Source organism: Macrobrachium nipponense, chromosome 9 (genome assembly GCF_015104395.2).
Source record: "Macrobrachium nipponense isolate FS-2020 chromosome 9, ASM1510439v2, whole genome shotgun sequence".
Classification (NCBI taxonomy): Eukaryota; Metazoa; Arthropoda; class Malacostraca; order Decapoda; family Palaemonidae; genus Macrobrachium; species Macrobrachium nipponense.
This window is the reverse complement of record NC_061110.1, coordinates 84,808,385-84,835,884: the sequence shown is the minus strand read 5'-3', so window position 1 is coordinate 84,835,884 and position 27,500 is coordinate 84,808,385. Positions and strand designations below refer to the sequence as shown.

The following is a 27,500-nucleotide window of genomic DNA, read 5'->3' as shown; positions in this document are numbered from 1 at the left end:
TATAAAGAGAAAGAGAGAGAGGGGGGGGGGCGATGTTGGTAAAATAAAAGGTTTTCAAAGCCTTGATGTATAGAAAAGTATCAAAAAAAGTTAGGGGAAAATTAGAAAGGTATACAGAAAGGTCAGTTAATGCTCTGAAAGGTTAGAGAGGTCACAAGGAAAGCTCATAGGAGTTTTCAAAAAAAAAAAAAAAAAAAAAAAAAAAGATAAAAAAACTGAATTATAAAATTTCCAGCGAGGCCTTTGAGAAAAATCCTCACAAAGGATTTGTGAGGACAAAGAGAACACATATAAAGTTGAAAATTAATACGAAAGCACGAAGGAATTAAAAACTAACGAACTTCTCAGGAGAACCACAGAAACATCTCAGGCGAGCTTTTAAGAAAGTACAGGAGAGGCTGAAATTACTCCTTCGGCCAACAGACGACTTAATCACCAATACAATAATAAGAAGACGCCTTCAAGAAATGGTGATACTCAGGGAAGTTCCCAGACTGATAATCTCCATTTTAATTGCCCCTTCAATGTATTTGTACTTTTCTATCTTTGTAAACTTTGTCATTTTTTCTCAGTACAGCTGAAGGGGCCCATAGTGAAGGTCGAAAGCTCCTGTTCTGTATTTACTAATTTGAATTTTGCTTTATCAAGTAGCCTTTTCCTTATCCTCAGAGAGAATGAAAAAAAAAAGAAACCACAGTACCCCCAATAAAAGGACAAACTCATCGGTAAGTTTACCCAAAATGCCCATCAACGATTCAGAAAAGGAAGGTCAAATATCAGATAAGCTCAGAAAAGGTCCATGGACAAATATTCGGACTTTGCTGAAAAGCAAAAAAAAAAAAAAAGAGGACTTGAAAATCACATGATTCGCTCTTTGAAGGCCCAAATAACATTTTCTAAAGTCTCAAAATAAAAGTCACATTAGTCCTAAAATATTTTTAATCATTTCCATGCACACCCAGAACATACATGTGCATGAAGATGTTTGTGTCTCTACAAGTGAATGTAGATATATAAGAATATACCCGTAAAAGCATGCAAATGCATGTACGTCTTATAAATGAGAATCAGACAATATAAATGAGAGGGAGAGAGAGAGAGAGAGAGAGTAGAAGGAAGAAGAAGCAGAATAAGAGCGTTTGCTTTTTCTCTTGAATTAAATTGGATACACAGAAACAGACTCAGTCCTTTTACTGAAAGGCAAATTGCATTAAATAGTTACTCTCCAAAAGTCAGCGAATAAGAAAATGCAATTTCTTTCTCGGGATGTTTCTTTTCAGATGTTTATGAATTTTATTACGGCGCAAGAGAAGCTAAAAAGAGATCTCAAAAGGAGAGTGAGAGAGGTTTAGAGCTCGCCCAAATGCACCGCTTTCTATCTCTTGGCTAAAAGGAGAGATCGGGCAGGGTTTTGTCTTGCCTCAGTCCTATGCTTTTCATTAACTTATGAAAATGCTGATCGGTTCGTGGAGTAATGTAGCTTTTTATTTCGCTATGGACTGCTATTCCTAGTGCTGCTACTGATATGGAATTACTGCTGCTACTGATAATATGGAATCACTACTGCTACTGATAATATGGAATCACTACTGCTACTGATGATATGGAATTGCTACTGCTACTGATAAAATGGAATTACTGCTACTAATAATAATATGGAATCACTACTGCTACTGATAATATGGAATTGCTACTGCTACTGATAATATGGAATTACTGCTACTACTAATAATATGGAATCACTACTGCTACTGCTACTGATAATATGGAATTACTGCTACTACTGATAATATGGAATTACTGCTACTACTAATAATAGGGAATCACTACTGCTACTTGCTTACTGATATAATTGGAAATTACTGCTACTACTGATAATATGGAATTACTGCTACTACTAATAATATGGAATCACTACTGCTACTGATAATATGCAACTACTACTGCTACTCATAATATGGAACTATCAGCAAATGGTAATAGTATTACTATCATTAAAAAATACTCGTGGTAGTATGAGTCTTGAAATGGAGAAACAAATCCACCGATATGTATATGTAGTACATATATTTGAAGACATTCTGTACAGAGACATTTCTGGAATCTGCTCGATTCCCGTTTTCAGACTGAAAAGCGGGAATCGAACAGATTCACGAGAGCTCTGTATACAGCTTTGTCTTCAAATATACGTACATATATAACAGTAGCTTTGTTTTTCCATTGCTATCATTGTTATTATAGCCTTCAAGGGGATCAAGTTTTCCCTCAGTGAAATTAGACAAACAAATCTTACCAATCTTTTTCTAAAGTCTCCTTTCTTTGATGCCGCGGTATCAGTAAAGCCCTCTACCGGAGGAAGCCTCACATAATTAACATCGATCAAGCCGGTTATGGCATTATTACTGTAATAACCGAGAATGGAAAGCTTCATGACCGAAGGAATTCGATTGCCGCGGCGTCGCGAGATGGATACATGCATTGGCTGTCATCCATGTTGAATAAGTCTTTTTTTTTTTTTTCCATGCGGCACTAATAACCTCCAGGCATTGCCCACATTATACCAGAGGGCTGTCTGAGATCCCAGCAGCAGCATTTGGCGTATTCATCGGCTAAAACGCACTAGAAAAGAAGAAGAAGAAGAAGACGAAGAAGAAGAAGAAGTCGAAGAAGAAGAAGAAGAAGAAGAAGGAGCTAAAAGTTGGCGACAACTTTACGGCGAGAAGATTTATTCTAATCACCTACGAAAGGAAAATCCGCCTCCGGGATAAGCCACTTGAGTGGAACCCTAATCGAGGCTATAAAAAAGATACATTAGAACGTACCTGATAAGAACTGGGCTGTTTGCCTCCACGTTCTTTCCATCTGGTATCGGTTTTTGGTACAAACGCTGATGGCTCCGACACTTAGCGAATATTTGCTGGCACCTCAATCATGCCACGATCAGTGATTGGCGCATGGCGCCGTTCCACGATATCGCCTCTTCCTCCTCTTCTTCGTCTTCTTCTTCCTTTCTTCCTCCTTCTCCCTCTGCTTTTCTTGCTTTCGTCGTGTCACTGTCCACAGTCTCCTTTAGGGTTCCTCAGCAGGCAAAGCATCATTCGTCTTAGAATTACTGACTTTAGTTGCCACAAACATGGGACTAACTAGTTGGCTGGATTCTTCAACCTGCAACAACGAAGAAAATGACCAGTTAGCAAACGAGAAGGTTAACAAATACTAAGGACCAATTTTATATCGATATACGTACATAAATTCAGAGAATAATATTATTAAATGTATGTGTGTATGTCTGTCGTAAAATCTCTTGTGATGTTCTTCACACATCCGCTGGTAATGTCAGATTTACATACATTCAAGAGGGTTTAAGGATACACACCACAATTACGCATTCTCCACTTTCCTTCCGTTTTCTTTACTTATCAATGATTTTCCATAGTGGCAACCGCGTGCCCTAGGTTTTGTTTCCTTTACTCTTTGTTAACTATTACACAAAACAAGAATTATCTTTCTCTCTTCGTTCTAGCTCATCATTATGCCTGAAGAAATTAAAGTTTTCGGTCCTATCTTCATAAGCTTTAGAAAAAATATATATAAATCCTTTAAATCATTGTACCTTTTCTTTACAAAGTATGTTTAAGAAGTCCATACAGTGGCCCTATCTAGTCTTGACCCGAGTGATAGATAAGATAAAAGCGTGAAATAGGAATAAGGAAAACTATAGATTTTTGATCTGTCAACGATCTTATTCTATTAATATTTACTGATAAAAGTAAATGCAAATTTTGACTTCGCTTTATATAGCGTACTGACAACTATGAAACATCTTCTAAAATAAAATAGACCGTTAATAAGGTCCTCCAGCGATTTCCACTTTTATTAGGCGGTAGACTTCACATATACTGCAAAGATTAGAAAGGTTTGACAAGGTATGGATTAATATGAGTTGTAAAGCAATGGAGATCACGAAATGGAGAAACTTCTTTCTATATATATATATATATATATATATATATATATATATATATGTATATATATACATATATATATATATATATATATATATATATATATATATATATATATATATATATATATATATATATATATATATATATATTACTGTGACCCTGTTTTATTACAGCATTATTAGTGCAAGATTTTATTTTGTTCATTTTGTTTTTAATATTAGGAAACGCTGGTGCCGTACCTTTTCCTTTTATAATTCCAGTATGGTTATAGTACCGCGTCTTCTCCACCTCTGTGCTCCCGAAAATAAAAGTATTATTTCAACGGGGCGGGGGTGGGGAGGAGGGGTTTGCGGGGGAAGTGACACCACGCATGAAACTTGCCCAAACGTAAGTATTTTCGGCAGCAATTACGAGAGCTAATCTCGCAAGTTTATCATGACTCAAACGGCCAGCCCCGATCTACGAGACAACCAAATGAAAATACGCAGACCTGGGCAGCTAGAGGACGACAGTCTGCTGCTCTCGCTGGAGATGTGGCCACTTTTCTGTGGCCACTTTTCCGCGGCCACCTTTCCGCAGCCACTTTTCCTTCCCTTCCAAGAGGGACGAGTTCAAATTAAACCTGCGATTCTGTGTTATGAGCATCACATGTATTTTCTCTTACTGAGGATGGAAGGCTTTTCTCGGTGACTGATGTATTAGAGAAATTCTGTTGTACACAAGGATTGTTTGTGTCATGAAGTACAATTTCGACTCATTTATTTATACTTTTATATGTTCGTAAATTTACTTCTTTTTTTTTCTAATACTGATCTCTTCTTCCCGTATCTCCGTATATCACTTTCAAATGAACACCGTATCCTTTGGAAGCTTGAATTTGAAATCAGTGGTGCCTGAGGGCTTGTTCCATTTGGATAGGGGTCTACCTTCCGAATAATAATAATAATAATAATAATAATAATAATAATAATAATAATAATAATAATAATAATAATAATAATAAAAATAATAATAATAATAATAATAATAATAATAATAATAATAATAATAATAATAATAATAATAATAATATTTAGTAGATGATTTTGACATTTCTTTGGCATTGTCTCAATTCTGGCCATTGGTGGAGCCTTTTGACCTTTCACCTTATCCTGCCCAGCGGCTGGAATGCGTGTATTTCGCCTGAAAGGATTCAGAAACGTCAGTGTCATACCAGACCTTGTGAATTATTTAAAAAATCTTTAAGTACTATTACTATTTTTTTTTCGTTGTGCTTCTCTTGTGGGTTTTCATTTATTCAATTGTAAGTTTTTTTAATATTATTGTCATTATTACTATTGTTCTAAAGGGTCCACAATAATACAAAGTGTTAAGAGTCCGTGTATAATTTTTAAGACTTTACAAAAAGCTTTCGAACCCTTCCCTGGACTGAAGATGAACCCAGGGAAGGGTTCGAAAGCTTTTTGTAAAGTCTTAAAAATTATACACGCACTTTTAACATTTTGTATTATTGTGGACCCTTTAGAATATTAAATATACTCTCGCGATAGAGAGTTTTTCCCTATTATTACTATTAATATTTTCATATTATGCTCTGCTGAGTGACCTACATCGCCTATTGGTAGCTAACTCGTAAGGCAGACGTTTGCGTGTAGGAGCGATATTTACACCAAATTAGTATTATCATTTAACTGTATATATTTGGCATAACAGTGAGTTCAACAATGATATCAAAGCTAATACTAGCGTAGGAATTAGTCCACTACTTACGGTAAAAAAAAATGAGTAGTTCATTGTTTTAGGTTGTACGAATTTTTCAAAATATTAGAAAGAGCAATCATTAGTTCACAAGCCCTGTATATTCAAAATTTATCCTTCAGTATTTAGTTCTCCCAAATATATTTATTAGATTTTGTTTATGCCTAAAGTAATTAAACTACTGTATATATATATATATATATATATATATATATATATATATATATATATATATATATATATATATATATATATTACATTTTGTATACAGATAAATTCCATATCTGTAAATAAACCCATGACCCAAGGGGTCATTGGCGAATTAGGAGTGTAATAACAGGACGTGAAACTAGACCATGCTATGCAATGCTTGCAGTAGCCTGGTTTGCATTTGTCTGCATAAACATTTAGGTTCGTTCAGACATCTTTGTCGTGTGGGAAGAGCGCTAAAACAAAAAAATGTAGATTTTACACATGGCACCATTATTGAAAGAACAGAAGACGTTTTCATTACATCAAGCAATATAGTTATAGAAGTAGATATGCAAGCGATTTTCCTCCCGGAGGATGACGTCATTAACCTAAAAAGCGACCTGTCGAGGTTCGCTGTATCGTTGAATGAAATGCACGAACGTCATTTTCCTGTTAATCCAGAGAGTTCGCTAACACAAACCCTAAGCATCGCAGAAATGTTATCATACGACTTGCAAAACAAAACTGCCGAGGCAGAAGGTCTAGTTCGAGATCTGCTGATGTGGACTATGCAACACAATAGCCTAGAACGACGCAACCAGTTTATCTTTGCTGCACTAAACATCTTGGGATCTGTTGCAAGTTTAGGCTTAGGAATTTCAAATCGTCTTAAAATTAATGATCAGAATAAGAGAATTGAGTTTTTGCAACATGAAAACGAATTAGTTTTGTCAGAACTGCGTAAACAATTATCATCAATTAATCAAATAATGAGTTTGGTGAACGAACATTCTAGCAACAAGGGGTGTTTTATCACCACATCTTTTGCCTATTAAAGATCTGACTTTAACTTTGGAGAACGGACGGGAGAAACTGGGTTATGCTCCTTTGTTAGACGCCCATAGAATTTTATTATAGTTTAATATCAGTAAGCGTTGAAAATTATAGGATCATGATTACAATTCCCTTTGATTCTTCTGATGCCTGGCAGGCATACAATTCGCACCGTTCCCAACTTTCATGACGAATAACTCAAATCCAGTAATATCCAATTTGACGGGATCCATCATATATCTATGGATTCATGCGAGTTAGGTATAGTGCTAAACGGTTCTCTCTCCCATACACACGAAAGTTGTCTGAAAAAAACTTAATCCTTTTGACGATAATAAGTTCAATTACAGGCTGAACAACGGCTCGTGGATGCGATACGACAAGGAAGGCTTTCAAGTCCCGTGCCCGGACGGATTCACGGCCCACTCCCAGATCTTCGTTGCCGCTGACGGTTGCATCGGGACGTCCACGAACTACACGGTCCGAGGAGTGAACACTATCATCAGGGAACGGGCCTATTTCGCGAATTTCACGTGGACCAGCACTGTCATCCCATCCTTACCTCTCCCATACAACGCGAAGGTGGCTCATCGTTTGACGCAACTAGCTGAGATGGACCACACGTCAACGACTTATGCAGGGGGGAATCTTCGTTTCTACGTGTCACTGGCCGTGATATGCTTTACGGTGGTGATTCTTATCGCAGCTAACATATTTGCTTGGCATAGGTTGAGGCGAACACAGATGGATCTTCAGAGGAATGTCATGCCACGTCCAGACAACACTCCTATATTGCTGAAAGCATTTACCGTAAGAGCCATTTGAAATTGGCCATTTCTCTTGACTCGGAGGAAAATTCTCTGGAATTGAGTTGTGTGTGAAAAGCGGTCCGTACGCTGGCAATATGTAGGACAAGAAACTCCGAGACTTTGCATTTCATTATATATATGAACAGTTAAAAGTATCTTTCGGGCACCTAATAAAATATTGAAGCCCTATATATTAAAATGTCGGTGCGTGTACGTACCTGGAATCTATATCTTGTACACAATCATATGAATTATAATATATCTATTTCTTTACCAAGAGTAACAAATATTCTTAAACAGTTACCCATGATCATGTATAAATTATGGATCTCCACGGGGTAACAACTATTCTTAAACAAGCTACCTATTACTATAACCATCCATGTATACATGCTAACCTTTTATTTTTTTTGGTACCTCCTAATCATTCACTAACATTATGCCATATATAGCAACCATGGATCTGTATTTTCCATGCATTTTTCTTTATTTATGAATATGTCTATTAGATATGTATTTTTTTTACATATAATTTTTTGCATAATCACTTCTTTATGGCTATGACTAAATATATATACGATCACACTCCTAGAAAACATATTTAACGTAACTTTTAATGTTCAGTGCTTGAATGGTAGCTGTCCGAGCTAATGTAATATATTACATTTTGTATACAGATAAATTTCTTATCTGTAAATAAACCCATGACCCAAGGGGTCATTGGCGAATTAGGAGTGTAATAACAGGACGTGAAACTAGACCATGCTATGCAATGCTTGCAGTAGCCTGGTTTGCATTTGTCTGCATAAACATTTAGGTTGTCTTGTAAACAGGTCACAACACCTTCCATGGGAAGCGGTTGACCTATTCACCTGTAGCGGAAACACATGACTTCCGAGCCGTATGGCTACGTGTTCATTTTATTCTTGTTATTTTATAAACGCTGAGATAGCTAGTGTTACGCTATCGACGCGACCCTCTTGTAAATCAGTTCAACTTAGATTTCCCAACTAAGCGGTCATCCGACCAACCTTTCCTATACTCCAGTGATGGAGCTAAGAAATAAAGTTGTTCAGAAGTTAACTCAGTACGTTTGAGTCATCTCCCTTATTCTGAAGAAGAACCAAAATCTACTAGATATCACTCAGACGAGAAGGGGAAAAAGAACCACAATGCCTGCGTATAACCGTCGCAAGAAAAGATATACTAACTGAACTGTCGCCGTCGTATACCATTGTAAGAGGTGGATAGCGGACAGTAAGATATATATATATATACATGTATATATATATATATATATATATATATATATATATAATATATATATATATATATATATATATATATATATATAATATATGTGACACACACATATATATATATATTTATATATATATATATATATATATATATATATTATATATATATATATATATATATATATATATATATATATATAAACTTATAGCCTCTCTGATAGCAGATTCGGTAGCGTCACTGTCCGTTCCTGATTTCGTTCCCCGTCCAACTGGATGGTGGTTCGATCCCATGGGGGGGCGAAATTATTATCAACTAAAAAACAAAAAATTCCCCCTCGGTACATATATGACAATATATCAAATCCGGGGTAGAGCGAATTAGATATTAAAGGACATTAGTAGCTCGAATGATTTATATGAATCACGGTGATGTGATAAGTATTCATATATATATATATATATATATATATATATATATATATATATATATATATATATATATATATATATATATATATATATATATATGTACGTATGAATGTCTGAATATAATTTACAGAAACATAATATTATATGAGGTTTGTGTGTGACTGTGCTTGTGTGATGTTGTAAACGTGTGCGTATATTTGGTATCCTTTCCTTTATCAGCGAGTATATTTAGAACAAGTTTTGTATTGTCTCGCCCTAACCCCCCGGATGTTCAAGTGGCTTATTCGCCGACGGCGTTCGAAAGTTCTTGGTAGTCACTCATCCAAGTATCGACCTGCCCCAACGTCTCCTTACTTCGTGGTTTTACCTGTCTATTTTTTAGTTATCTGTTTATGTACATATATATATATATATATAATATATATATATATGTGTATATATACCAATGTGTGTTTGTGTACATAACACAGAAATCAAACTAATCCTCAGAATTTCATCATGTGCATTCAAGCAGGCCATGAACTGAAAATTATAAAATTGAGCTCGTTAGATCAATTGCAATGATTTACTGAAGAAGCAAAACCACAGTTATGTATGAGAAACAAATTCATTATATATATATATATATATATATATATATATATATATATATATATATATATATATATATATATATATATATATATGTATATAAAGATGAATCTGAACAGAAAGAGTTCCCCGTAAGCTTTCTGTATAGATTCATCTTTCAATAATTATGCTCGTATTCATAACTGTGGACTATTTTTTTTTTGTACTTATATATTTATTTATTTTTCTACTGCGACAAATTTCTAAAATTATCTGCCTTCTTCTGTCTGCCGCAGTTCAAGTACCCCGTTCGTGATGGAGACAAAGAAGTTTTCCAACACTTCGGATGAGAAATAAATTAGCGTTTTTCTTGTTAGGCCCGAGATCGCTTTGGTCATTTATGCAAATTTCGGCTCTTTTTTTTTTTTTTTTTTTTCAACATGAAAAAAGCTTCATAAAAGAGAAGTCTACTCTAAAACGAAGCTGACTTCGGTAAACAAGTCAGACGCCGCACTTCAAACATTGAAATACAAATGGTTGTTTTAGTTCTGCCTCGTTATCTGTAGTTGAGTGTTTGTTTTACACTTCCTAGAATCTAAAGAAATACCTTTTCGCACCTGTTCTATTCAAACTCACTTAAAACCGGGAGAAATTGCGAACTTGCCATTATCCACCTCTCTTTCCCGACTTTGCTTCTCAAATGATATCCCCGCCTTCACTCAGCTGCGAAACTGGCTCTATTCTGTCCCATTTAATGTCCAGAGGAAAATTGACTTGTCTTGGAATGGCCCAACTTGTCTTGCTCACGGATCTTTGACGTTGGCTCCAGCCGACCTCATTTTGAGATGCTTTTCGTTTCATGGAATCTCAAGTTTATTTCTGTGAATTCGAAACCATTTTTTTATAATTTCATTTACGGGCGGATAACCTTTTTTTTCTAATGCCAGTAATTTTGGTTTGACCTACCTTTTGCAACTATAAAAAATTTGGCTTACGATAATTTTTACTAAAAAGTCTTGAAAGGATATTGACAAGGAGAATTTGTCTGCTGCAATAATAATAATAATAATAATAATAATAATAATAATAATAATAATAATAATAATAATAATAATAATAATAATAGGGAGGGTCTTGAAATGGAGAAAAAAAACCCACATTTATGTATATGTATGCATATACTTAAAGACAAATCTGTACAGAAAGCTTTTTGCATAGATTTATTTTTAAACATATGTAGTACATATACATAATAGTGAATTTGTTTCTATAATAATAAAATAATAATAATAATAATAATAAAATAATAATAATAATAATAATAATAATAATAATAATAGATGGATACCAAATCTCTGCTAAAATAAATATCATGTAAAAACCAAATGCCAGGTTTTCTAAGCTGTATTTCACACACATCTCCACAAGCATTATTGTTCATTTAAAACGCTTATATAAATTAGAAGCAATATGATTATCGTTAAAAGTACGTCTTAGATAATGGTAACATCCTCAACGCCCCCCCCACCCCCCCACCCACCCACAAAAAAAAGAGATATGCCCCCTTAAAGAAACGCTATATAAGTCGTTTGAAACTCTCGCTGTCATATTAAACGTATTAGGCGAAATCAAAAAAGATCACGTCGGCTATTGTCATTTGAAAATACGGGTTCATTTTAGGGAGCTAATTATGCAGTTTCCTAATTCATGCACGACTTACTCGTTTGGCAGATAACAAAATAATGCAGTTTTTTTTTACTTTGGCGGAAAAATACAGCTGTAATTCTGTGAAACGTGTCAAGATTATTTATATCGGTAGCCGAACGATGCGGATAACCAGTGCCTCCGACCTATGCAGTATAATGGTGAGCTGAATACAAAAACGAATTAGTAAAATGAAATATTATGATACTAAATACCCATATGGAATTTGCTATCAGTCACAATGCTATTATAAGTAATAACTCATAATGGTACTTTAAATCCAGAAAAAATTAAACATGTATGCATATGTATATACTATGTAAATATATATATATATATATATATATATATATATATATATATATATATATATATATATATATATATATACATACATACTATGTAAATAAATATATGTATGTATATATATATATATATATATATATATATATATATATATATATATATACATATACATATATATATATATATGAATTAATTATCACATCGAACCGTGATCCATTTATATATCAATTCAAGCTACAAATGTCCTTTAATATCTAAATTCACTTTACCTCCCAAATGATATATTTTCAAATATGTACCGAAGGGGAATTTTTTAATTGATAATAATTTCGTCCCCCCATGGGATCGAACCACCGTCCAAGTGGCCAACATGGTAGACGGGGTTTCATATCGATTCTAATTACGAAAGCACCCAGGTCGAGGGTGATTTGTAAGGTCAGAATCGATATGAACTTATAGCTTCTCTGTTGGCTGATTGGATAGCGTCACTGACTGTCCTGATTTCGTCCCCGTCCACTTGGACGGTGGTTCGATCCCATGGGGGGAGGAAATTATTATTAATTAAAAAATTCCCCTTCGGTACATCTATGAAAATATATCATTTGGGAGGTAAAGTGAATTTAGATATTAAAGGACATTTGTAGCTTGAATTGATATATAAATGGATCATGGTTCGATGTGATAATTATTCATAACAAAAGGCTACGTGCTGTCAAACGCTCGAATTGGCCAACATGGTAGACGGGGTTTCATATCGATTCTAATTACGAAAGCACCCAGGTCGAGGGTGATTTGTAAGGTCAGAATCAATATGAACTTATAGCGTCTCTGTTGGCTGATTGGATAGCGTCACTGACTGTCCTGATTTCGTCCCCGTCGACTTGGACGGTGGTTCGATCCCATGGGGGGAGGAAATTATTATCAATTAAAAAATTCCCCTTCGGTACATATATGAAAATATATCATTTGGGAGGTAAAGTGAATTTAGATATTAAAGGACATTTGTAGCTTGAATTGATATATAAATGGATCACGGTTCGATGTGATAATTATTCATAAACAAAAGGCTACGTGCTGTCAAACGCTCGAATTGGCCAACATGGTAGACGAGTTTCATATCGATTCTAATTACGAAAGCACCCAGGTCGAGGGTGATTTGTAAGGTCAGAATCAATATGAACTTATAGCGTCTCTGTTGGCTGATTGGATAGCGTCACTGACTGTCCTGATTTCGTCCCCGTCGACTTGGACGGTGGTTCGATCCCATGGGGGGAGGAAATTATTATCAATTAAAAAATTCCCCTTCGGTACATATATGAAAATATATCATCTGGGAGGTAAAGTGAATTTAGATATTAAAGGACATTTGTAGCTTGAATTGATATATAAATGGATCACGGTTTGATGTGATAATTATTCATAACAAAAGGCTACGTGCTGTCAAACGCTCGAATTGGCCAACATGGTAGACGGGGTTTCATATCGATTCTAATTACGAAAGCACCCAGGTCGAGGGTGATTTGTAAGGTCAGAATCGATATGAACTTATAGCGTCTCTGTTGGCTGATTGGATAGCGTCACTGACTGTCCTGATTTCGTCCCCGTCCACTTGGACGGTGGTTCGATCCCATGGGGGGAGGAAATTATTATCAATTAAAAAATTCCCCTTCGGTACATATATGAAAATATATCATTTGGGAGGTAAAGTGAATTTAGATATTAAAGGACATTTGTAGCTTGAATTGATATATAAATGGATCACGGTTCGATGTGATAATTATTCATAACAAAAGGCTACGTGCTGTCAAACGCTCGAATTGGCCAACATGGTAGACGGGGTTTCATATCGATTCTAATTACGAAAGCACCCAGGTCGAGGGTGATTTGTAAGGTCAGAATCGATATGAACTTATAGCGTCTCTGTTGGCTGATTGGATAGCGTCACTGACTGTCCTGATTTCGTCCCCGTCGACTTGGACGGTGGTTCGATCCCATGGGGGGAGGAAATTATTATCAATTAAAAAATTCCCCTTCGGTACATATATGAAAATATATCATTTGGGAGGTAAAGTGAATTTAGATATTAAAGGACATTTGTAGCTTGAATTGATATATAAATGGATCACGGTTCGATGTGATAATTATTCATAACAAAAGGCTACGTGCTGTCAAACGCTCGAATTGGCCAACATGGTAGACGGGGTTTCATATCGATTCTAATTTCGAAAGCACCCAGGTCGAGGGTGATTTGTAAGGTCAGAATCGATATGAACTTATAGCGTCTCTGTTGGCTGATTGGATAGCGTCACTGACTGTCCTGATTTCGTCCCCGTCGACTTGGACGGTGGTTCGATCCCATGGGGGGAGGAAATTATTATCAATTAAAAAATTCCATATATGAAAATATATCATTTGGGAGGTAAAGTGAATTTAGATATTAAAGGACATTTGTAGCTTGAATTGATATATATATATATATATATATATATATATATATATATATATATATATATATATATATCATACATATATATATATATATATATATATATATATATATATATATATATATATATATATATATATATATATATATATATTATATACATCTGTTAAAACAGGATACGTCTTAAGTATAAAAGGCCCATTTAAACACTCTGGTTTAAAGCTAAGCACTACATTTCGATGGACTGACTTTTATCAAGTAGTGAATGACAGAAGAAGTTACATTAGCGAAATATGTGGTGGGATATATACCCATAAGTGATGCCTGGGGTCACCCCCTAGCCAACGTTGGTTCTGTTAATTGTGTTAATCCGCTTCATCCTTGCCTAAGGAAGGTATTGTCTATCTGGTCAGAGTCCCTTTCCAGTAGAGCCTGGAACTCTGACCATATAGATAAAATGAATATTATTCTGATAAACGATTTCACCTTCGTCTGCTTCCAAGCTATCACAAACATGGACACGAACTATACAGATGAGTTTAAACTAATGTTTGCAGTATATGGTTTCTTAATCAACTTTTTTTGAGTCACATATTTTGAACACCGTTTCATTGGTTGAATTGATAATAATTTGCAGAAGGTGACTGTATGATTAATAGCACTTTAGAGGAGCTACCCTCCACAGTTTGGTTTTTCGCTTTCAGAGTTGAATATGTTATACCTCTTGACAATGATCCTGGAAACGAGAAGCCTTTTAAGTATTATTTTTTTTAGGATCTATAAGAAAATGCTTATAATTTGGCCTTTCAGATGACCAATGCTTCTGAAAAAATTCAACATAAAAATTATTTTGAAAAAACAATCGTCATCTCCCACTTCATATACCTCTCAAAATTCATGAGACTAAAGATAAATTAAAATGTTGACCTATGAATGACCTCCAACCTTTAAATATTGATCATGGCAAGCAACATTCATAGTTAAAGTAATCTACGAACCTCCTACTTCACATTTCATCAAAATTATATAATACGAAAATGGTGAAATACGTAATTGTATCCTCTAGTGAAAATGTAAAAAAAATAAATATACGTTTAAACTGACGTTGGAAAAAAATTCATGGTAAAATACAACTAGCATTGCTACGGCACACTATACTGAATTCTGAACCAGACACCTCCGACTATCATAGTTATTAAAAGCGAGAACATAAAAAAAACACACACACACAAAACAGAAATTTGCCTGTAAGTGGTGTGTGACCTTGAAAAATACAAGGGAAAATTATTTACGTAATGATTTTTATTCCTCATGGAAGTAATCAAAATAACAATTTTATTATGCTTATCAAGCTGTCTGAAGTTGTCAAAGAAACAACGGGAAACTTCACCATAGCAAAGCATCATTTAAAAAATGAAATCAACGTTATTCAAAAGGGTATTTACACAGCAGTACCATATAAATTTGCCCTCTGTTTGCCTACCGCATAAAAATTGTTTTTCATGCACATTGAACCACTGAAAATACAATTTAAGATTTTTTCATGCAATAGCACTGCATGGGACTTTTATTTCGTTATATTTAGCCTTATAGAATTTCAAAAGGATATAATTATAATCTAACATATCTCTCCTTTCGATTCTTAGAAGTGATATTTTAAGAAATTTTGTTATGGACCATCTCTTGAGGTTTTTCTAGATGTGGCTGTTAATGAACAGCATCCCATTTTGTGTATGTTTATTCAGGTGTTTGAAAATGTAAATTTTTTAACCTATTACGAAAAATTTCAGGTTACTTTTGAGCACAAATAACATCAATCTAAGTGAACTAAATGTGCACCGCTTAGGTATAGCTCATATATATATATATATATATATATATATATATATATATATATATATATATATATATACGTATATATATATATATATATATATATATATATATATATATATATATATATATATACATATTAGTTTTTTACATGAAGCTCCATGGAATGTCCGTATAGATTCCCAATAGATTTAAAAAAATACTTAATATTGCTAATCGAAATATTATGGAGAATTTCATTTATAAGTCAATGTAATGTTTTAAGATAATTCAAGTTCAGTTTTATTTTTATTATTATTATTATTGTTATTATTATTATTATTATTATTATTATTGTTATTATTAATCGAGCGTGCTTTTTCATATTTTCATGAAATTTTTAAGTACTATTCTGCAACGCAAATTGTTCCCATGACCTAATTATTAATGACATTGGTACACATTATCATATATTCATATAAGTGTAAACGTGGCAGCATTGCAATATCGACATATATAGTACACACACACCCACACACACACACACACACACACACACACACACACACACACACACACACACACACACACATATATAATATATATATATATATATATATATATATATATATACATATATATACACATATATTTACGTTGAAGAAGAGTACTTAAAAATTTCATGAAAATATGAAAAAGCACACTCGATTAATAGTAATAATAATAATAATAATAATAATAATAATAATAATAATAATAATATGTTTCATTAAAAATGACTGCTGCTTCAGCAGTATTAATCTTGTAAAGAGTCTTCTCTATCTTTCTGATGACGGCTTTCTCGTTGTTGCTTAGACTGGCGAGCAACACACCAAAGTGCATGGTAAAATTCAGTTGAGTCATTTGATTTATTACTACTTATTCAATTCTCTCTCTCTCTCTCTCTCTCTCTCTCTCTCTCTCTCTCTCTCTCTCTCTCTCCAACGCGACGTTTCTTCCTGATCGACAGGACATTATCAATCGATAACTGCTGAGGGACTGAATTCCTGTGGTTGTTGTTGTTGAAGATTAAACTGGCTTTATGCCAGCACGGGCTCTTTCTCACAGAGCAGTCCGTAGAAAATTCCTGTTGTTGTTGTTTTTGATTTAGCTGACCTTGTGTCAGCACGGGCTCTTTCTCACAGAGCAGCCCGTAGAAAATTCCTGTGGCGAGTCTTTCTTATATCGTGATGTTGCGGGCTCTTGTGTACGGTCAGAGCACCTCTCCGGCAGGTCGGGTTTTCATTGGTTCCTGGGAAAGTGACTCATACGGCGGGCGTTTACGAGTTTGCAGACCTTCTCAGGCGGGGGTATCACTGGGAGCCTCTTGATTGGCTTCTACCTGAGTGACGTCACCCCTGGTATTATTCTCATGTCCGGTGTTTGTTTCATGCGCGCTGGTACTTTCGTTGGGGGGGAGAGGTGTGGTCCTCCTCACACACGTCGGTATCAGGAACGCTTCTTGGGTGGTATTAAGGGGAGGCTTTTGTTCGAGGATAAGCAGCGCTTCTAGGAGACGCAGACGTCGTGGGTCTGGTGCTCTCCCGATGATCTTAATATTCCTGACGATGTCGTCTCTCGTGATGTCTTTCTGGTGTACTGCAAGGGCGTGCTGCCTAATGGCGCCCTCCTGGGCGTGGCAGGAGATCCTTTTAGACAGGCGCATCGTCGTCATGCTGATGTAAATCCCAGGGCATCCTTGGGCGGGGCATACGTATCGTTAGACAACGTTGGACTGCTTTAGGGGGTCCCCTACGGGCAGGGAGGGGTTGTTGTTCATCAGGAGGTCCTTCGTACGCCGATTCTTGTAGTAAATAATGAGGAGCACTCTCTTTCCTTCTTGCATGGGGCGGACGTGTTCCTCTATTATTTTCTTCATGGCTGCTTCGTCCTCCTTGTATTAGTGGTGCATGAAGGCTTTATAGAACAGTTTTATATCCTCCGGGGGTGGAATGTTCCTTCTGTCTTCCTCCGTCATATACCATTTGTCAAGGGCGGCTCGTTTTTCTCGGTTTACGAGTTTATTCGAGTACCCATTGTTAATTAGATGTACCGCCAAAAGGACGGAGATGGGGTCCCCCTTAGGAGTCTTCTTCGCTAACTTCTACATGGGTGAAGTGGAAGAAAGGGTCTTCTCGCAACATAGATGTCCCCGCACATACGGACGCTATATTGATGACATCTTCGTGCAAGCCGACTCCGAGGATGAGGTAGAAGCCCTTCGGCAGCAGTTCCTGCAGCACAGCGCACTCAACTTCACTGTCGAGTACAGCAGCAACGATCGGCTCCCCTTCCTCGACGTCCTTGTCACGAAGACGAATCAGAAGTTGGCGACTACAGTATACACCAAAGCTACGAACCTCGGACTTTGTCTGAATGGTGATAGCGAGTGTCCTGCGCGGTTCAAGACCACCACCGTCAGGGCCTTCGTCAGGAGGGCCCTCTCGTACTGTTCGACATGGCAGGACACACACCTCGAACTCGACTGAGCATCTCAGATGCTAATTAACAATGGGTACTCGAATAAACTCGTAAACCGAGAAACACGAGCCGCCCATAACAAGTGGTACATGACGGAGGAAGAGAGAAGGAACATTCCACCCCGGAGTATATAAAACTGTTCTATAAAGCCTTCATGCACCACCAATACAAGGAGGGCGAAGAAGCCAGGAAGAAAATAATAGAGGAACACGTCCGCCCCATGGAAGAAGGAAAGAGAGTGTCCCTCATTATTTGCTACAAGAATCAGCGCACGAAGGACCTCCTGATGAAGAACAAACCCTCCCACCCGTAGGAGACCCCCTAAAGCAGTCCAACGTTGTCTGCCGATATGTATGCCCCGCCCAAGGATTCCCTGGGATTTACATCACCATGACGACGATGCGCCTGTCTAAAAGGATCTCCTGCCACGCCCAGGAGGGCGCCATTAGGCAGCACGCCCTTGCAGTACACCAGAAAGACATCACGAGAGACGACATCGTCAGGAATATTAAGATCATCGGGAGAGCACCAGACCCACGACGTCTGCGTCTCCTAGAAGCGCTGCTTATCCTCGAACAAAAGCCTTTCCCTAATACCACCCAAGAAGCGTTCCTGATACCGACGTGTGTGAGGAGGACCACACCCCTCCCCCCCAACGAAAGTACCAGCGCGCATGAAACAAACACCGGACATGAGAATAATACCAGGGGTGACGTCACTCAGGTAGAAGCCAATCAAGAGGCTCCCGGTGATACACCCCGCCTGAGAAGGTCTGCAGGACTCGTAAACGGCCGCCGTATGAGTCACCTTCCCAGGAACCAATGAAAACCGGAACTGCCAGAGAGGTGCTCTGACCGTACTGAAGAGCCCGCAACATCACGATATAAGAAGAAGGGCTCACCACAGGCATATACGGGCTGCTCTACGAGCAAGAGCCCGTGCTGGTACAAGGCCAGCTTAATCTTAAACAACAACACAGGAATTCAGTCCCTCAGCAGTTATCGCTTGATAATGTCCTGTCGATCAGGAAGAAACGTCGCGTTGGAAAGAGAGAGAGAGAGAGAGAGAGAGAGAGAGAATTGTATAAGTAATAATAAATCAAATAACTCAACCGAATTTTACCACGCCCTTTGGTGCGTTGCTCGCCAGTGTAAGCAACAACGAGAAAGCCGTCATCAGAAAGATAGAGAAGACTCTTAACAAGATTAATAGTGCTGAAGCAGCAGTCATTTTTAATAAAACAATATCCATATTTAAAAACATTCCGGAATAATAATAATAATAATAATAATAATAATAATAATAATAATAATAATAGTAATAATAATAATAATAATAATAATAATAATAATAATAATAATAATAATAATAATAAAACTAAACTTGAATTATCTTAAAACATTACATTGACTTATAAATGAAATTTTCCATAATATTTCTATTAGCAAATTAAGTTTTTTTTTATAATCTATTGGGAATCTATACGGACATTCTATGGAGCTTCATGTAAAGACTAATACAATCCTGAAGCCAGGAGGAATATTCCAAACTCACCCTCATAAGACAAATGCCTACGCAATATTCTAGATATTACGACTTCTTAAACATGCAAGTTGATTTTATGTTGTCAAAAATAGACCGTATCTTATCATGACGTTTACAATATTACGGGAAAATGTTTTTAAATATGGATATTGTTGCTTCAAAATTACAAATAGCCGTCAAGTAAGTCACGTAAGATGATGAGATTTTGGCCTTGGAATAAGCCTCCAACCTTAGAACAGAGTTGTGGCAATCGATACCGAGTTCAAAATTAACAATAAAAAGAGCGGTGAGAAGCATGATAAATGATGATAAAAAAAATTCTAAACTGCTTAATGATATTAGCTAAATTGTAGAATATGCATACAGGCACGCAAACACACACACACGCGCGCGCACGAACAGGCACTTAACCAAACGAATGTATCTGAAGACAATTGGAAACGTCGATTCCATAGACTTTACTTGTAACGGGTACAGACCAGAATACGTCATTCCCTTATTAAACAAAATAAGACACGGGTAAAAAAAAAAAAATTAAAACAATTGAAAAAATAATATCAATCGAATTTTCTCTACAGCGTATAATGGCGTATAAAACTCTCAGCTACGGCCAATGAAACTCAGACACGTCCCATGAAACTCTCATCCACGCCCCGGTGGTGGCCTGTGCTGTAGGCACCTATAGCGTGCCAGACTCACAATCATGGTTAACTTTAACCTTAAATAAAATAAAAACTACTGAGTCAAGAAACCTGTAATTTGGTATGTTTGATGATTGAAGGTTAGAAATCAACGTACCAGTTTGCAGCCCTCTAGCCTCAGTAGTTTTTAAGATCTGAGGGAGGGCAGAAAAAGTACGGACGGACAGCCAAAGCCATCTCAGAAGTTTTCTTTCACAGAAAGCTAAAAAAAAGTATTAAAACAATGTCCAGATGCGTTCCACCTTCTGAGCCCCGCTCATAAGTGCCACTCAGAATCCTAACTGAATATAGAATAATTAATACTGAAGAAACTGATTCTTCAACTTCCGACGCTTTATAGAAAACAAGCGTGGAAGATTCGGTCATATCGTCAATTGATGTAATGCCAAAAAAGCTACCGTAACGTCTGTAGTAGTTTCGAAATATTAGGTTTCTCATCATATGAAACCTAGTATTAAGGGCATGTGGAACAAGAAGCTATAAAAAGCGACAGAATATATATATATATATATAGTATATATATATATATATATATATATATATATATGTATGTATATATATTGATAGATATATATATAATATATATCATATATAAGATATATTATATATATATATAATATATATATTACGATATATATATATATATCTATATAATATATATAATATATAAATATATATATAGATATATATATATATATATATAATGATATATATATATATATATATATATATATCGTAATTATATATATATATATATATAATATCATATATATATATATATATATATAGAGATATATATATATATATAGATTAATATTACGATATATAATTTATATTTTTTTATATAATATATTTAAATATTAATATATAGATATATCATTATATATATTAATATATAGATATATTAATCTATATAAATATATATATATATATATATATATATTAATTTTATTTATATATATTTTTTAAGATATATTATTTTTTATATATATATATATATATATATATATATATATATACTCTAATATAGATATATATCTATATATATATATATATATATATATATATATATATATATATAGATAGATATATATCATATATATATATATATATATATATATATAGATATATATAGATATATTCTATATATATCTATATATATATATATATATATATATATATCTATATATATATATATATATATATATATATATATATATATATATATATATGCACACATATGTATGTATGAATGTATTCATGCATAATACCAATAAATGGCTCCATTAATCACAAAATATATAACGATAAAAGGCAAGGGAACAATCCAGGTACAAGGAGCCTCCTCTGAAAGGTTCCAACATCTGCATCAGCACTTGGAATCATATAAATAATTCTGAATCTGACACAGCAGGTGAAATTGGAATAGGAGCCAAGGAAATGCTCTGAGCATAAGAAAATACATTGCCTGAAATAACCACCCGGAGAATTCTTTCCTTTTTAAACGAAACCATTGGAATAAAATGGAGAGAATCAACTATTGAGGATAGAAAAAGAAGAAAAAGAAGAAGGGGTTTTGGGGGGGGGAATCCAATCATGAAACTGCAAGAATGAGACGGTTCGGGGTATTTTTTTTCTTCTCCTTCCTTTCGAACCACAGAACGAATCAGCCCGAACGAAGCATTTCCAAACATTGAAGACGGTTCTTTTGTTTCAGCCGTTCGCTTCCAAAGGAAATAATTGCACCTCGACTCTTGATGGATTGGTCGGTTCCTATACGTATCAACGGGTCCCTGTCGTCCTTTGAACGTAGTGTCTAGTCTCTTTCTGTATATTTTTAATGTTTTCAGGTGTGTGTTTGTGTCTGATTTTTGTTTCATTTTTTCTTTTTTTGTTGTTGTTCATGAGTCTGACATAAGGAGTAACGAAAGGTAGGTTAATGCTCGATCGATTGCAAACGAGATAGCAAGAAAGGCAAGTTGATAACCAAAAATCTCGACTTACATTACTTATGTTAGAAACTATATACCATCGCAGTTTTAACAATAATATGAGATATAGTAATGCAGTTATACGAAGATTATAATAATTGTTACTTTTTCAATTCTCGTTTTCAAGAAGCGAATCTGTTTAATACTCCTGTAATAATTACGTTCAAATGTTATTTGTATATTTTTTTTTCAAGAAGAGGTTTTATTCATCACTTCAGAAATAGCTACATTAAAAGGTTATATGCAGTCCCGTGTATTCCCCCGAGCGAGAGATCTTCCTATGAAAATATGCTTGGGTCCAAAGGCAGAGAGGCAAATGGGTGCCATCGACTTTAATGCCTGGTGCTTGTAACTCGGAAGCATCTTGGATACGGGTTCAAATCCTCTTGTGAGGTGAAACTTGTTTTCTCGACTAATTGGCAATTAAATTGACAAGCACTCACACGAATACATACATACGTACATATAAGTATATATGCATGTCATATATATATATATATATATATATATATATATATATATATATATATATATATACGCGTTAAGCTACAAATGTCCTTTAACATCTAATTCGCTCTTCCTCTGAATAAATATATTTTCCTATATGTTAACATTTATGAAAAATATATTAATTCCGAGGTAGAGCAAATTAAAAATTAAAGGACATTTGTAGCTCAATGCGTATATATGAATCACCGTGATGTATATTATTTCCTTTGACATGTTAAAAACAATTTATCTTTGAATTATTGTGAACACTGAAAATAAAAACAAATAAATAAATAAATTGCAGGTAAACGTTTAATTAAAGAAAATAAAGTGCTTTCCATTCCGGATCTAACTGCAAATGCCAAAGCCCTAGAAAATGGCACGTGTTCACAAGGTCTGTCTCGGGAACGTGGAGGTAATTTAATGGAATACCATAAACTCTACGGTTATGTTTCTCCCAATTTCATGGGTTCACGGACACCGGAAGGGTAAACCATTTTTGGGCTGGAAGGTAACGGTCTTGAAAACGGCAACGTCTCTAAACTCAGATTCTGGAGTTAAGTTGAAAGTGTGGACTTACAGGTACGGAAATGCCACACACACACACACACACACACCTACGTACACAAACACGCGCACACACACATGTATAACCCATATGCTTTCTCCTATTAAAGGGGACAAAAATTCAAGGGTTCACACAACTGACTCGACAAATCTTTGGAGTGAGGCCGCCACACGTATACACCGTGTACAGCAACCTGGCTATAAAGCAACACTGCCAACCTGATACCTATTTAGGCCATTGGGTGAACAGTGGATTTGGACGGGTGTTTCCTAATGCAGATCGGCTCTGATGTACGAGAATGCTTTTTCTGTGGAAGTATAGTTAAAGGCAAATCAGCCAGTTTTGGCTCAAAAAGTGTCACCAATTTCCGAAGAGGAGGTAAAATCTCTCTCTCTCGAGTGCGGTCGGTAATATGTAACTGCGTTTGCAACTCAGAAGACGAGTTCAAATCCTGTTCGAGATGTGTAGTTAAATTTTCCAATTTAATTACCAGCTAATGTAAGATATATATATATATTATATATATATAATATATATAGTATGTATATATATATATTTTACATGTTTTTATTGTACGAGTGTGCGTCTGAATCTCGGAAAAAAAAAGTTTGATGTTAAACGGCAAAACCAATAGAGAAAAGTTAGCTTATTGATGAAGTTTTGCTTAGTTTGTTTGACTTAAGTGCTTTTATGAAACTGAATACTTCCTCCTTTATTGAGAAGGAAAGACAGTACGCCATATAAGGTGATGATTAGGCGCTGCAAGTGGCGCTGGAAAATAAGGACTTTAATATCAAGGTAGCAGTTTGGTGTACAAAAGATGTGATTGGCGTTGTGTGTTATTGTGTGTGTGTGTGTGTGTGTGTGTGTGTGGAGGAGAAGAACAATGAAGGCTAGGATTGGTGACGACTTGCTTACAGTAAGTTATCTGACTGCTTGTAGTATGTTATGTGTTTGATGTGGGAGAATTTTTCTGCTTCAGTTAGCGAATGTACATGGAGGAAAAAAATCAATATTCTTTTTAGATGCAAAATTGCCCTTCTTATATCTCTTTAACAATTAATTCTCATCCATATCTTCCAGACAAGAACAGATATACTTCTGAGACAGGTTTCATATTAATCGATTGGATTGAAGTTGTTAAATACCGTCGCAATGAACATGGTCCTTCAAAGTGAGAAAATCTTTCTCACGATGTGAGCTTTAGTAAGGAAAAAAGGATTAAAGAGAGAAAAACGAAGCGCCAAGCAAAGATGGAAATTCTATTCACTTATGTCTGTCCAATACTATCTGCATGTACGGTATAATTCAGTTAATATATATATATATATGTATATATATATATATATATATATATATATAGTATATATAATATATATATGTATATATATATATATATATATATATATATATATATATATATATATATATATATATATATATATATATATATATATATATATATATATATATATTCATGCTTCAACTGCTGAGTCTTGGATGGACCCCTAGCTAAAAACTGCTACAACATTAGGTGCTTGTTACACCTACACAGAAGCCTCATCAACAGTGCATAAGCCCTCTCTCAATACGCGGCACCATCCCAGCCTATTTTGCCTATCATGCACGCACTCTCTTTCTCTTCCTGGAAGTTTAGGCCCCTATTTTCTAAAAGGCCTTTCATGCCATGTAACAAGCCCTTCCTAGGTCTACCTCCTCCTTCTAAAACCGTTTAGCTTTGCACTCATTCTACAAAACCATAATCTTCCATTCTTCCCACGTACAGACGGCCAACGAAGAATTGGCGTAGTTTCTCAATTCATTGTTCGTTATGGTAATATTGCTATATGCAGGTGCCAGATTATTTACTTAACAATAAATGACATTTCCTTTCAAAGGTGCTATACTTGAAATAAATTACATTAGAAATGCGTAGACTTATTCAATGTATTAAAGATAATTATTTTGCAAAGTAAGGAAAATATATACCGATGGGTCCATGATTTCTAATTTTATTCTCAACTCTAGCTTCGTGACAGCATACCGAAGATTTTGAAGTTGGCTTTGCTGCCGCTCGAGTCTTGACTCAACGTATCGTACTGCACTGGGGTGTTGTCATTTCGTCTCCTACAGCCGATAAATAATACATCAAGGCGTTAACATTCTTTGAAAACGATGTTTAGTTAAACTAATTTTGTCCTTTGATCAATAAAATAATTTACATGACACATTTAGTGGGCTTAAATTGGACTTCTGATTTTCCCACATGATTTGCTTAGGTCTATTTTCAGCAGTATACTCTCTCTGATACCGTAATAGTTAATGAAATAATTCTTTAAATCGAAATATATAAATAATTAATAGTATATATATATTTATAATATAGATATATAATATAATAATATATATACTATACTATAGATATAAGAAAAAAAAAAAATATAATATTATATATATACATATATATATATATATATATATATATATATATATATCTATATATATATTAATCTGCTTTATTTGACTATTCCCGTTATTCTTGTTTTATCAGCCATGTTTGCCTTTCTTCTTATCCTTTTCATAAGTGCTTAACATAATTAACTCAGACCTAGCTATTCAAAGTCAAAAAGCAATCATAAAAAAATCAAACGAATATAATTCAGTCTTAATTTTTATCGAATTCCTTCCATATCATCCTGTTTCATTTGGACGCCTTGGAAAACCGTGGGAGTCAAAACTGACGAATACATTAAGAAAGGCTTAATTTCCTTAGAGCTTTCTTAGGTTGATCTTTTTATAGCTATTCATTTCTTCTAAATAGAAATTAATTCAAATTAGTTTCACATGTATACCTGCTAAACCTACTACCATAAGCATATTATAAGTAGCTGAAAGGATAAGAAATATGAAAGGTGACGTTCTCGTTTAAGTCTATTTCATATATTTTTTTTTTCCAAGAAAAACCTACTGCTTTAATCAAGGGTTGCTCTTTGACGGCTACAGGGGGTAACACGAGTGTATGCACATATTTCGTGGAATGAAAGATGAAGTTTCTTTGAACAGAAAATATTTTATAAACATGCATTTTAAGGCGTCGGTTGTCGGTGCGGGGAATTTTAAAATAACCGTTATCATTAGTGATGCTTTCACGAGATGGAGTTCGTAGTGAGAACTGAGAAGTCCGATCTAGTCGCCTGAGATGTAGAAGAGAGCGGAGGTGGCGTATAGGAGTGATGGAAGGATTAGGCCGATGTTAATAAAGTATCTCCCAATAAAATGCATTCTTTAGGTTTTGAACAAAATAATGCATGCATCATTGAAACCGTTTCTCTCCCTATCCGTGGTATATTCACTGGCCACCGATAAAAAACAAAACAAAAAGAGTAAGCCTAACTGAATCTCTCATCCATCAAAGATAAGTTTGCTTATTCATTAGACTTATTCATTAGACAACTATCAAAGATTTCAAGTGTAGATTTAAAAATCAGACACCAGTCATAAGCGTAGAGCTAGTTATGATTCCTGGTTCAGCAATGTCGTGACGAGGCACTAGAATTCAAAGTTCACAAATGAATGTTGCTCAGCAACATTTACACTAC

At 35.0% G+C, this 27,500-nt stretch overlaps 1 protein-coding gene across 2 annotated transcripts in view; it reads right to left on the bottom strand.

Annotated features, from left to right (window-relative positions):
- LOC135218554 (uncharacterized) overlaps positions 1-27,500 on the bottom strand; it is a 201,816-nt gene that overhangs the window by 133,233 nt on the left and 41,083 nt on the right. For both annotated transcript variants that reach the window (XM_064254932.1, XM_064254931.1), the window contains exon 2: positions 2,823-3,165. In XM_064254932.1, the coding sequence (XP_064111002.1) occupies positions 2,823-2,862 (40 nt within the window). In that variant the 5' untranslated portion in view covers positions 2,863-3,165. The remainder of the gene's footprint in view (positions 1-2,822; positions 3,166-27,500) is intronic.